At 48.2% G+C, this 13,452-nt stretch overlaps 1 protein-coding gene across 2 annotated transcripts in view; it reads left to right on the forward strand.

The window, feature by feature from the left end:
* LOC140732157 (nectin 1b-like) overlaps positions 1-13,452 on the forward strand; it is a 56,082-nt gene that overhangs the window by 10,174 nt on the left and 32,456 nt on the right. For both annotated transcript variants that reach the window (XM_073054402.1, XM_073054394.1), the window contains exons 2-5: positions 4,845-5,195; positions 6,097-6,390; positions 6,756-6,873; positions 7,647-7,795. In XM_073054402.1, coding sequence (XP_072910503.1) covers positions 4,845-5,195; positions 6,097-6,390; positions 6,756-6,873; positions 7,647-7,795 — 912 coding nt within the window. The remainder of the gene's footprint in view (positions 1-4,844; positions 5,196-6,096; positions 6,391-6,755; positions 6,874-7,646; positions 7,796-13,452) is intronic.

Raw genomic sequence — 13,452 nt, forward strand, 5'->3', positions numbered from 1 at the left:
ATTGAGGTGTCTGATGGCTTGGGGGAAGAAACTGTTGCACAGTTTCGTCGTGAGAGCCCAAATGCTTTGGTACCTTTTGCTAGGTGGCAGGAGGGAGAAGAGTACCATCTCCTTTCCCTCTGGCTCTCTCTGATCAGCGATTCGCTGCTGTTGTTTTGCTCAGTCCTTTAACACTTTAAGTTGGTTGCAAAGGTCTTTCACATATTGCGTAATTCTATCCCTGTAAGCCCCAGACTCCCCGCAACCCATAATTACCCCACAGGGTAGTCGCATTGCTTGTCCCATCAAGAATTCGTAGGGGCTGAGACCCAACGTTCGGTTTGGGGTCGCACACAATCTCATCAGGATTCCCGGTAATACATCAGCCCGTGTATTTCCTGTCTCATCTACAGCTTTGGCTAACACATTCTTGATTGTTCGGTTCATCCTTTCTGCCATCCCTGAACTCTGGGGGTGGTAGGGTACGTGGAACCGTTGTCGAATCCCTAGTAGTCAGCACATTTCCTTCATCACTTTCCCGGTAAAATGTTCTCCCTGATCTGAATCCACCTGGACTGGGGTTCCCCGTCTTGGGAGGATTTCCTGAACTAGGATCCATGCAGCGGTGCTGGCAGTGCGGTCCCTTGTTGGGAAAGCCTCTACCCACCGGGTGAAGTGATCCGTAATTACTAGACAGTAGCTTTTCCCCCTGCTTTTCGGCAGGGGCCCTGTGAAATCTATCTGGATGTCTTCCCAGCGTCCCCTCGGCCGAGGCTGATTTGTCAGCTGTAGCTTTCTGCCCATACCAGTGTTATGCTGGGCACAAATGATACAATGGCGGCAGAATTTCTCAACATCCCCACCCATCCCTGGCCACCACCAGTCCTGCTGGAGGGTTGTGATCGTGCTTTGCCTTCCTTGTTGCATCACTCCATGATATAACTTCAGTAGTATCTGCCTAATACGTGGTGGGGCCACCGCGACTCTTTCCTCCCCGTGTGACCAGCACCAGTCGGGTCCCTCTTTTGCCCCTTTTATCCGCCACCTCTCCTCTTCTGCCTCCACCTCTTCATATAATTTTCTGAACTGGCTTCTGTCGTTTCTTCCTGTGCACTTGCAGTTTCAGTTGCCTCTTGTTCCTCGGCTGCCTTATTCACAGTAATGTCTGCCCTCGGAGGGGCTGGAAGAACTTTGTTCTGGAGACAAGCCATTCAGGATTGTTGCAGGGCCAGCCACTATGGGATGCAGTTTCAGCATGGTTGGTCTTAAGGGCGGTATAGCCTGTTAATGGGTATGATCCACTGGGCTTCACTGGCCTTATAGGCGAGGCGAGTTAGTAGTGGCCGCAGTCTCTCTGAGAATCCCCTGGTGGTTTTGTTCCTTCACTATACCCTGGACAGCTGTCAGTATGTCAGTTTTTATAGGGTACTGCTTATGGGGTTTATACAGCCTCTCCTCTATTTTAACTCGGTTTATCTTTACTCGACCACAATCTTGCTTGTGTCTAGCCCGCACTGCTGGGAACTGCTGACATAGTAACCCACAGACACCATCCTGGCTCCAGTCTCTGGCCAATAGCTGCGCCTATGCTGGCCAGGCCGTGTATTCTGTTGGTTGTACGCGTCCGCTGCTCCTGACTTGTCCATATTATATCTCGCCCTCCCGAATCTACAACAGCTCCTGCTTCCCTTAGGATGTCTATTCCAAGGATAGTGCCCTCCATATTTGGACATACCCAGAAATACACTGGAAGCTGCACTCCGCCGATTTTGAGCATTTGCGACTCGCTTCTTTCTGATTTCACTGCTTTCTCTCCTACACCCCGGACTCAGGTTGAGAGTCAACACAGCCCGTCCGGTTGTTGCCAAGGGTAGGTCTGTTATCGATGCTGATGTCCCTGTGTCCACTAACGTTTTGCATTGCCATCCCCCTAGCAATGCTGTTGTGTACATCCGCGGGTCACCAGCGTGGGAGTGGGGCCTGCTGTCACATCCTTTTCTGACCTTGGAGCTGTCTTTACTAGCTCTTTGATCTGATCGACAGTCAGACTGGGCACCGACGGGGTGAGAGATTGTCTGCTGTGACATTCATCTGTTCATCTTTCCTCTTTTTTTGGACTGCTTCCAGCCATGTCCCAACAGGCCAGACCTGTAACATATCAACTCCTTTACCCTCCCATGTCTATTCCAGCAGTTCCTGGCTTCTTGCCCTGGCTGCTGGAAAGCAAACAAACTCTGTGGGACATCACATCAGCTGCATCCACTATAGCCACTTTACGATTTCCCTTTCACTTTCTTTGGTCTATCTCACTGGCCCACGAAACTATCGCAGAGTGGGTCCATTATGCCTAAATGTAAAACTTCCTGGTGGGCTGAGCTCAGGCCTTCAGCATTTTCAGGAAGACTGGGTCGTCCCTCCCTGGATCATCCAACCCTGAATACTCCTCATATGCTTGATAGTTACGTTTTGCATAATCCACGGCCGCCTCATCAGCGTTTTCAATCACTGCCATTATCGTTCCCCAGTTACTCACACCTCCTCCCAGTCACTGCCTCACTTCCCCTTTAAAAAAGCGATATCTTTCTTCATTGCTGGCACTCCTGGTAGTTGCCCAGGTACCATCTCGCATCCCCTGGGCATCCTGTCCCACATATTCATCGCACACTTTGCTTTTACCAACACGTGTATATCTTTAGGTTGCATTTGGTGAATTTCAACCGTTTCCTCAAGTTTACGCCAGGATTCTGCATTCCTACAGGCGACTTTAAGTGAGGGACGCTCTGACAAAATGCTCTGTTTCTCCCTGAGTGTGAAGGGCTTATGACTGGTCATAATCATTGTCAAGGGCTGGCTCGGATCATCAGAGTTCTCAACCTGATGTTGCCTGACTTCAATAGGTGCCATCCTGGCAGATCTATCTGGGTAAAACCTCTCGCTGAAATTCCTCCACACTATGCAAAATATAAAAGAGGGGTTCCAGTTAAACAGCACATACTTAAAACCGCAGAGTATTTACTCCGCTATCTGCCACTTTTGAGCTTCTGAACTTATGATGCCTGCTGCATTCCTTTGCATCACACTTACAAATCGTATACACTAAAATACAGCTCCCTGAACGAGTATACACGACCCCACTCTGGCGTCCCGAGCTGTCGGTTACCACCTTTCACAACTGGTGGCTCCGTCTCAGCAAGTTAACACGTAGTTTCCTCTCCTACATAAACACACGCGTGCATACCACTTTTATATCTACCAGTTCCGCTCTCCACGTTTGAGATACCTCGTGTTCCCGTGTGCCACCAACCCGAACAGCTCCAAGTGTGAGTGCTACTTCAGAAAATACTCACCCACTTAGACTGCTAAGATCGCTGGCCACACGATGGGTTATGAAGGCATCCCGCTCCTGACAACAAATGTTGTTGCGTGAATGAAGTCACCGGAGAGAGAGTTACTGGTAGATACAAAGCAGCTTCTTATTCGACAAAACGAAGTAGAGCAGGCATCATACGGCGATGCTTTCGGTGGAAAGGGCTGCTGGCCCAATGTGGGGCTCGATAGTCATTTGCTAAAATACAAAGGACAATCCATATTTACAATTGTAGACAATGCTTTCTTTTGAAGCTATATAGAAACTTCACACCTTCTGGTCACACCCACCCCCCAGGCGCCAGCAGCGGGGGAACTGGTATTCACAGTTTGTAGGAAATGCATTGTTAAAATTAAATCCACAGTACATTGTCATGGAACAGAAGACCGGTGGCCAAAGCCAAATGACCTAAACCCAAAAATCACTCTAACACACATATTGATGATTATATAAAAATATAAGCAAACACTTTAAACAAGCATTGGGAAGTTATACTGCCAGAAAACAAAAAAAAAGCAATTGTACACAACAATTCAACAGGGGTCAGGAAGGCAGACAGCCCAGTTGCCTCTGTGAGTGGTGCAAATGTATAAATCTTTGGCCAGGCTGCAGCTGGAGTGCTGCATGCTGTAATGGTCACCCCATTACAGGAAGGATGTGGGCTCTCTGGCGAGGGTGCACACGAGGTTTCCCGGCATGCCGCCTGTGTTACAGGACATGCACCTTGGGGAGGTTGGACAAACCTGGGTTTTCGCTGGAGTGGTGGAGACTGAGGGAAGACCTGATGGAGGTTTATGGGAGTATGAGAGGCACAGACAGATTAGACGGCCAGTTTATTTTTTCCATGATTGAGGAAATATGTTTAAAGGAGATGTGAGGAATTCCAGGGATCGGTTCTGTGGTCTCGGTGGGGGGAAGGTGTACAGCACCAAACCTGTCACATACAGCTTGCTCAGACAAGACTCTATTGAAAATCCCACAGCACTGGACAGGGTCCTTTGGCTTTTTGTGTCAGTGCTGACCTCATTGAATTGAATGATCTTTATTGTCACTATACATAGGTACAATGAAACTCTGTTTGGCTTCCTCTCAGGCAATCAAACAAAGCGGTAGATAAAAACAAGACAGTGATAGAGAAACAGTATTAAATAGAGAAGTAGCAGAAAATAAGTTGCAGCAGCAGCAGAATATCCCAGTAATGCACAAAGTGCCGTTAGTGCAAGTACATTGTTGTGAGGGGTATGGATGCAGGTTGATGGCACTAGGCAGTTGAAATTCTGCAGAATGGACTTGGTGGCCCATACAGCTTCTCTGCTGTACTTTTCTGTGTCTCTATGATGTTGACTTCTGTCTTTGAGGGTGACGCTGCACATTGGGTGATGTTGGATAATGGCTTTTGGAGGTGCCATTGGATTTGAACTCAGCATTGGCTGTTGCATGCTGGGTTTGACTTTCAATTGGGCGCTGATTGACACATCTCTGATCTTTCCTCTCCCAGCTGCTGTTGCCCAGCATGTGAAGGTGGAGCCCGCTGTCTTTGGCTTCGTGGGGAACCAGGTGGTGCTGCGCTGCCAGTTCGTCGACCCTGCCTCCAGCGTGCAGGTCACCCAGGTGACATGGGTGAAGGACCCAACAGGGGCCAAGATAAACATGGCCGTGCATAACCCCAAGTATGGCACCAACTACCCAGTAGACACCAACAACCGCATCCACTTCCGGAATGCCAGCCTGACCGACGCCTCGTTGGTTATTGATCGTCTCCTCATGTCTGATGACGGCATCTACAGCTGTGAGTTTGCCACCTATCCTGAGGGTAACCAGGAGGCAGCCACCAACCTCACTGTGCTAGGTAAGCATTGACTCCCAGAATGTCCTCCCCTCGCCCTCCTCACTCTCACTGACCCTAGGACTCTTCACACCCCTTCCCTACATTGCCAGCATGCTGGGTACAGAACCATCCTTGTCCTTCGACTACCTCCTCCCTCCACTGCAGCAACTTGCCAAGATGCATTAGACGACAACTTCCATTTGTTCCTGCACCTCCCTGCATACCCTCGTACCTCCTATCCTTCCCAGCCCCAGCCCCAGCTCCGGTGACTTGCTCAGGCAATTCCTGGCACCTGTCCACACTGGTCCTCAGTCTCTGTGCCTCAGATCCATCCCATTATCCTGTCTTCTCACCACAACCTTTGACAGCTTGACTAATCAAGAATTGATCAACCTCTGCTTTAAATTTGCTCAACGATATAGCCTCCCAAGTTGTCTGTGTCAATAAATTCCACGTATTCACCACTCTCTGGCTAAGAAATTTCCTCATCTTTGTTCTAAAGGGATGTCCTTCTATTCTGGGGTTGTGCCTTCTGGTGCTAGACCCTTCCACTGTAGGAAGCATCAACTCTGTTTAGGATTTTCAATATTTGATAGATTTCATTGAGATCCCTCCTCGTTCTTCGACAGTCCAGCAAGTACAGGTCCAGAGCATCCAAAGCCCCTCATGTTAACCCTTTCACTCCCAGCATAATTCTCGGAACCGCTTGTGGACCTTCTCCAGAGCCAGCACATCTGTACCTAGATCAGGGGTTTGCGCCATGTCCCAAACCCATTAAGGAAGTGGCCAGTTTTGGAATTCCTTGACTTGGGCAATCCCCATGAGTTATACCCCATCCCCCACCGGACTGGTGCGGGTAACACCATTTGGCTTGTGCAAATGGCGCCATGTTTGAACCGCCGTTGATCTTGTTGCCTTGCAGCCGAGCCAGAAATCAGTGCCAGCCCGCTGCTGGTCAGGTCCGGGAAATTGCCAGTCCCCGTGGCCAGTTGTATCGCAGCAGGTGGAAAACCCCCGGCCTCTATCACCTGGCGTGGCAATGTACCCGGGAACGCCACCACGGAGTTGACGCAGAACGCAGATGGCACCACCACCGTCACCAGCCGGTACCAGGCAGTTCCCAGTAGTGAGCTGGACGGAGTGACGTTGGAGTGCATGGTCACCCACCGAACACTGGAGAGACCCAAGGTCATCATCAACACTTTGTCTATCCAGTGTGAGTACCATGGGCTCCCTTCACAGGGAAGGGACTGGGTGCGTGACCATGGAAGCAAATAGGGGAGGGAGGATTCACAGAATGGGGGGAGTGGGGTAGGGGAAGGAGTGTGTCACAGACTGGGATGGGGGGAGGATGGTGTAGGGGAGGGAGAGGGTAACAGACCAGAAGCAGTGAAGCGAAGGGAGAGGGGTCACATGAGGGAGTCACAGACCAGTAGAGATGTAGAGAAAGGAGGGTTTACAGGCCAGCTATCTGTAGGGGAATAAAATGGATCACAGGGGCAGGGAGTGTGGAAGAGGGAGGTGGTCACAGATGGGGATGGGTGCAGATTTGACTTGGGCTGTGGTTGTGTTCCCCCACAGATCCTCCCATCGTCACCATCGAGGGCTACGATGACAACTGGTACCTGGATAGGGAACACGCTTCCCTCACGTGTAATGTGAAGGCTAATCCTGCTGCCAGTGACTACCGGTGGTACATGTGAGTGTCCATTTGTGATATCCTCACTGCTGGTTCAAAGGGTAACCCCCCCCCCCCCACCCCCGTCCCCGCATGGAGAGGAGTGGAGTGAGTCAGCATCCTGCCAGTGGTTAGGAACACTGGAATCCTAGACCAGACAGCTCCCAGGGGAGAATTCCCACACAAGCGGTTCCCAGAGGATAATTCCAGCTACAGAAGTGATTGGGAACCTCGTTGGAGCTAGCACTGGTGTGGATTTGCCAAGTAGGCTCTGTCTCAGTGTTGGGGACCTCGTGCTGTGTGGGCACAGACAGACAGATCATGCTTGGTGATACCTATGCTTCCAATTGGAGCCTGGTCTGCTCCGTGGGCCCAAGCCCTGCCTGAACTTTCCCCAATCCGACCATGGAAACAGGGAACATCGTGCAATGCATGCAGGGATTGAATCGACCACCCACAAGTCCATCATTATCTTTTTGAACCAAGTGATCCCTTCCTGGACGCTTTCACCCCTCTGATGCCTCCTCCACCCCTCAGCGATTCAGGTCATACCACTGCAGCCACAGTGCCAGGACTCCGTACACTCCTTCCCGTGTCTGTGACCCTACCTCATTTCCTCTGAGTGACCTCTGGGCACTTTGGGCCCCCAACCAACCCCATCCCTTCTACTCCTCTCCTGCTCTGTGACCCAGTTCAGCCCCACACACCTCCCCATTTATGCAAGGGTCAGTTCGTTATTTCAGCCCTGCTGCTGCTCTTGTCTCACAAGCCCTCCCCTCGGTCTCCCTGCTTAGGAACGGTGGCGACGTCCCCAGTGGGGTGCGGATAGTGGGCCACCAGTTGACTGTGGACCGGGTGACCTACCAGGTGAATGGCACTTTCAGTTGCGAGGCCAGCAATTCACTGGGCCAAACCAATGGCAACATCGATATCTTTGTCAGAGGTAAGAGGCCATATTTCTCTCTCTGTCTATCCTCCAGAGGTGGTGGTGCGAGGGTGGGGTGCTGCCCTCGACATCCCAGACTGGGGAGAGGAGATGGGGTCAGTACTCTGTATCCCTCTCTGTTTCATGGGAATTGCTTTCTGCCTTGCTTCTTGTCATGTGGGATGTGTGCAGTTGTCACTGCCGAAAATGCTGCCTGTTTTGTCACGGGACAGAACTGGCTATGGTATGTACAGGGTGTGGGCGGTTTGGCATTAGTGGTTGTGGGTGTAAAGGAAAATAAATTACTCTGTTACAATGTCTGCAAATAATGGAAAGATGGGTTTGTCCTTATCCCTCTCCAGCTCGAAGGATGTGGTCATGTTTGTACCTGTCATGTTTTAATTTGTTCATTGGCGACGTGTGACGTGAGGGAGTGGGGTCTGCTAGTAGGCTTAGGCAGCACCTTTGGAAGCTCTCTCTGTTCCTGTTGTGTATGTACATGTATGAATTTGTGTGTGTACGTACAGGAAATGATTGCCTGCACTGACCCAATGTAAACATTGCTTCCGCATCCAGTGGAACTTTATTCATGCACAGTGACACACCATTACGATAGAAAGATGTATAGTGGCTCGTGAACTTGGGTACAGGAAACACACAGACAATCAACAAATTATGAAGGAAAGGAAAAGTGCCAAACAGGGCATTAGTGCTGAAATTAACTGCCATTTCCGATGATTCCATGATTACACAGGAGTCAGGACATCACATTACAAATGTACCAGTTCTCGTTGGGAAATCATTTGGAGTTCCGTGCACAGTTCTCGTCATTCAGATATAAAAAAGATGTGATTGTATAAGACAGTGCAGAAAATAATTGTGGCGATGTTACCAGGACTGGAGGGTTTGAGTTCCAAGGAGAGACCAGATAAGCTGTGACTGTTGTCCCTGGTGCAAAGTAGGGTTGACTGGATACAGGTGTTTAAACTCATGACAGGTGCATGGTGGGTCTGTAGTGCTTTGTATTTGAGGTTGAAGAATGGAATAGTTCAAAGGGAAGTGGCCTGTACCTGAAACTGGTGATGTGGGACCTCCTGCGAGAAGATGCCATGACCCAGATGATGGGAATCTTATCACAATGGAAGTAACCTTCTTGAGGCAACACCTCCTATAGATGCTTCTTAAGGTAGGGAGGAATGTGCCCGAGATGAACTGGGCTGAGTGACTGGCGCATTAGAGTTGTTGTAGCAGGTCACAATACAACCAGCAGGACTGTTGAGCTTAGCCAGACAGATTGTACTTTGAACTGACAGTGGCCAGAGATATGCTGCTGATGAGCAGTAGGTTCCTTTTGGATGGGCTGGCGAGAAAGAGCCTGAATGAGTGAGAAAGGGGAATTGTGGGGAATGAGTAATGGCTTCCTGCATCAATATGAGAGCACATCAGAAACCTGACTTGTGAATGTCAGCTGCAGCATTTTCTACCGACACCAGCAGGCTAAGGGATGGACTGTCTCACTCAGCTTATGTTTATCTATTGTATTGCTACTGTCACAGAACAAATCTTGTAGAAAAAAGACATGTAATTTTTGGGGTGGTGGGCACACAGTTCTTTTGTCCGAGGTTGGATCCTGAACTCTGTAACTGCGTGTGTACGGAATTCACACGTCCACTATAAATGGACCTCACCTGTAAAGTTCAAATTGGGATAAGATTTTTGGGGCATTTTTGGAAAGTTCAGAAAATGCTAGAAATACTCATGTCACTAGTTTGAGTACTGTTACGGATTCAACAACAATAAATATATGAGTTAGGCAGGGGTTTTTATAACCAATAACACGTTTATTAAACACTGAAAAACAAACCCCCCAAAAGTAAACAAATCACTAACATAACCGGAAATTAAACAGTTCTTAAAGCAATGAAGCTTAAACAGTTCTTAAAGCGATGTTGCAAAAACAGTTCTTCAAAGTAGTATTGCAAAAGTTCAAAATGCTTACAGTCCATTTAAGGAGAGACTTTTTAAGATGATTTAAATTCTATTTCACGTCGTTTTGTTTCGATTCCCAGTCGAACTACTTTTCCCACGAAGAATTTTACGAAGATGATATGTAACGGCTTAAAGGCACTGACCTTTCCTTTACAAAACTGTTCCCAATCCTTTCTGCTATTATTCATAGGGATTAGCACGGGCACAGTCAATGAATTCCTTCCGAATGAGGATCAAACAAGGTCAAACCTGTTTCACCGTCAAAATCGATTCTCCTCGATCTTTTAACTCCCGAACTCCGATCTTCACTCTCCACTGATTCTCAACTAGCAGTATTATAAAGAAACTGCCGGCAATGACCTTTTAAACTTTAGGCATTAAATAAAACTCCATCTTTCAACTAAACTGCGTCATAACATTAAATCACGCAGTGGCATGAAGTCAACATGGCAAATCCAGCCACGAACTACCCCTCCTCACAGGGAGGGGTCCTCCTTTTATACCCTGTAAAAAAAAAACTGTCACATGACCTCTACTGGCGGGAAAATGACGTCACTCCACCATCACAAGACCATTACCTCAAGTCCAGTATAGCTTCAACACCTGTCACGTGACAAGTACACCACTGTCACGTGTCACAGGTACTTAACAGTACAAATTCATCCTTCAGCTCTGGAAAAGAAACCAATCTGGCTTGTTTGCAGTTGTAGAGGTGGTTGGGAAAGGAAGGGTAAACTGAGGACAAATATCTCCAGTAGGGTGGGACCAAGTGCGTTAATATGCATTAAAATGATGCAGAGGCTCCATGGTCTGCATTAAGTGCTGCTGACAGACAGGTCTGTGGGACATGACGGGTGGGTGATGCTCTACAAATGTAGGGAGAGTAAATGGGTGATCTTACACAGAGGCTACGGAGAGAAAGAAAAGGCTCCCACCCATCAGAACATTTGTGTCAAACCTGGGACTTGCCCAGACAAAGGGTGCAGAGGTATTCTTGTCCCAGTTTGTTTTGGGTCTTGCTGCAACAGGTTATAGACAGGGTGGAGTGTGTTGTTTTTTTGTAGGAAGAGATTGTCAGTCAGGAGGCTTTCGATGGCTGATTTTGTCCTTTGTATGTGGTCCAGCAGTCTGCCTGTTTGTAGGCAGATCTGATGGCCTGTTGTTCAGAACTGTCAGTGCTGTGTCACTCTCTGCCAGTGTGGGACCTCCCAGTTTATCTGCTGAGTGATATGTCTGAACAGAAAGTATCCGATTGAACCTCGGCAGCTGGAGACATTTCTTGGATTGAACTAACTTCTATTGTCTCTGTAAATGAGTCAGGCTAGGCTCTCTCCTTTAAGTCTGTATGCCAGTCAAGAGGAAGTTGTTGAAATTTGATTGTCAGGTGCAACAGGTTATTGAAAAGGCAAAAGGAATTTATTTGTTTATTTGAGATACAGCACTGTAACAGGCCCTTCTGGCCACACAAGCCCTCACAGTCCAACCTCTCACCAAAACCCACCGGTCATTTGGTGTGTGTTAAGACAGTATAGTGCAGACCTTCCGGCCCGCCCGTGATGTTATGCCAAATCTTTAATCCACTCTAAGATCAATCTAATTCATCCTTTCCACATAACCTTTCATTTTTCCTTCATCTGTCTGACTATTTAAGAGTTGCTTATAAGTCCCTAATGTATCTGCCCCGACCACCACCTGTATCTCCACACCCCCACTACTCTGTGTGAAAAAGAAAACTACCTCTGACATTGCATCATATACTTTCCTCCAGTAACCTTGAAATGATCCCTCCTCGTATCAGCCATTTCCGCCCTGGGAAAAATCTCTGGCTCTTCACTCGATCTATGCCTCTTATCATCTTGTTCACAGAGTCACGTTTCATCCTCCTTCCTCCAAAGAGAAAAACCCCAGCTCATTCAACCTATCCTTAAAAGACATGGTCTCTAATCCAGGTAGCATCCTGCTAAATCTCTATGTAAAGGAGGGATAGGGAAGCTTTATAGAGGGTGCAAAGGAGATGAGAGGGATAAATTACTTCATACAGAATGGTGGGTGTCTGATACTTGCTTCCTGTGATGGAGGCAGATACCATAGAGGCATTTCAGTTTGTGCTGGAAATGGAGGGGTATGGACATTGTCTAGGCATAAGGCGCAAGTTTAGTTGGTATTGTTTGGTTATTGTCACATATGCCAAGATACAGTGAAAATCTTGTCTTGCAAGCTGCACTGTGCAATGATTTGATCTGGATGAACGTTGAGGTTAGAATAAGGTGCAAGTGCAGTGCAGGTAAATGATTCAATACATGGTCATAACAAGGTAGTTTAGCCCCTTGTTGCTGCTTTCCCATTCTCTCTGACCACATTTGGTCTGCTCCCTCCGCCCCACATCCCCTGCACTCACTCTGTATTTCTCAGTGCCGGCAGTATCTGGAAACCTCTCTTGGATACATGGGGCTCTCCACTAGTAAACTGGGGTAGAGATTCGTGAATATCTCTCAAGCCTCTGGGTAAAGGAATCTCTCTCCTTCTCTACCCTGAATGTCTAACAGTTCATTCTGGGACCGAGACTCTTGGTCCTAGACTCCCTACCAGGAGGTTTTGAGAGTTTTGCATGTCACTGAGACCTTCTGTCATCCTCCCAAGCCCCAGAGAATCCCTGCCTACTCTGCTTAATCTCTCCTCACGATAAACCACACCCTGTATCTGAAATCAATGGTGAGCCTTCAATCGCCTCCCTCTGGAGAGTTCATCCTTTCTTTGGGTAGAGTCACTGCCTCGCAGACCTAGGGACTCGGGTTCGATGGTTCCATCCCAAACTCTGGCTTCATTTGTGTGGACTTTGCACATTTTCCCTGTGCCCCCTGGGTTCCCCCGGGGCCCCCATTTCCTTCCCACACATGCCGGGTGGGTGAATTAATCAGCTGCTGTAAATTAAACAAGGAAGAACACAAATTAGAGCAAAGAGTCATCCATTGTATTGTAAAGTGTTCACAGTATTGCTATACTGATGAAGTGATGAGGGTTGTGCAGGTTGGTTGAAGTGAAGTAACTGTTCCTGAATCTGGTAATGTGGAACTTCAGGCTGCTGTACCCTCTGCCCAATAGGAGCAATGAGAAGCGAATATGGTGTGGATGCTGGTGATCTTTGATGATGGACATTGCCTTCTTAAGACCGTGCCTCCTGTAGATGCTACCAGTGGTGGGGAGGGACGTGCCTATGGTGTATTGAGCTAAGTTCACTGCTCTGCAACTCCTTACGTTTCTGCGCATTTGAATTGCTGTAATCACACCATGATGTAACCAGTCCTTAAGACGTGGGTGCAGAATTAGACCATTTGGCCCATCGAGTCTGCTCTGCCATCTATCATGGCTGATTTATTATCCCTCTCAACCCTATTCTCCTGCCTTCCCCCTGTAACCTTTGACATCCTTACTAATCAAGAAACTACTAAATATGCTCAGTGTCTTTCCTCCACAGTCACGCTGTGGTAATGAAACCTGCAGATTCACTACCTTCTGTCTGAAGGAATTTCTCCTTATCTCTGTTCTAAAGGAATGCATTCTGAGGCCATTCCCTATGGTACTAGACTGTCCCACTATTGGAAGCATCATCTCCATGCCCACTCTATCCAGAAATGTTGAATGTTTATTCATTTCCATAGATGCTGCCTAACCTGCTGAGTTTCTCC

Source organism: Hemitrygon akajei, chromosome 1, assembly GCF_048418815.1.
Source record: "Hemitrygon akajei chromosome 1, sHemAka1.3, whole genome shotgun sequence".
Taxonomy (NCBI): Eukaryota; Metazoa; Chordata; class Chondrichthyes; order Myliobatiformes; family Dasyatidae; genus Hemitrygon; species Hemitrygon akajei.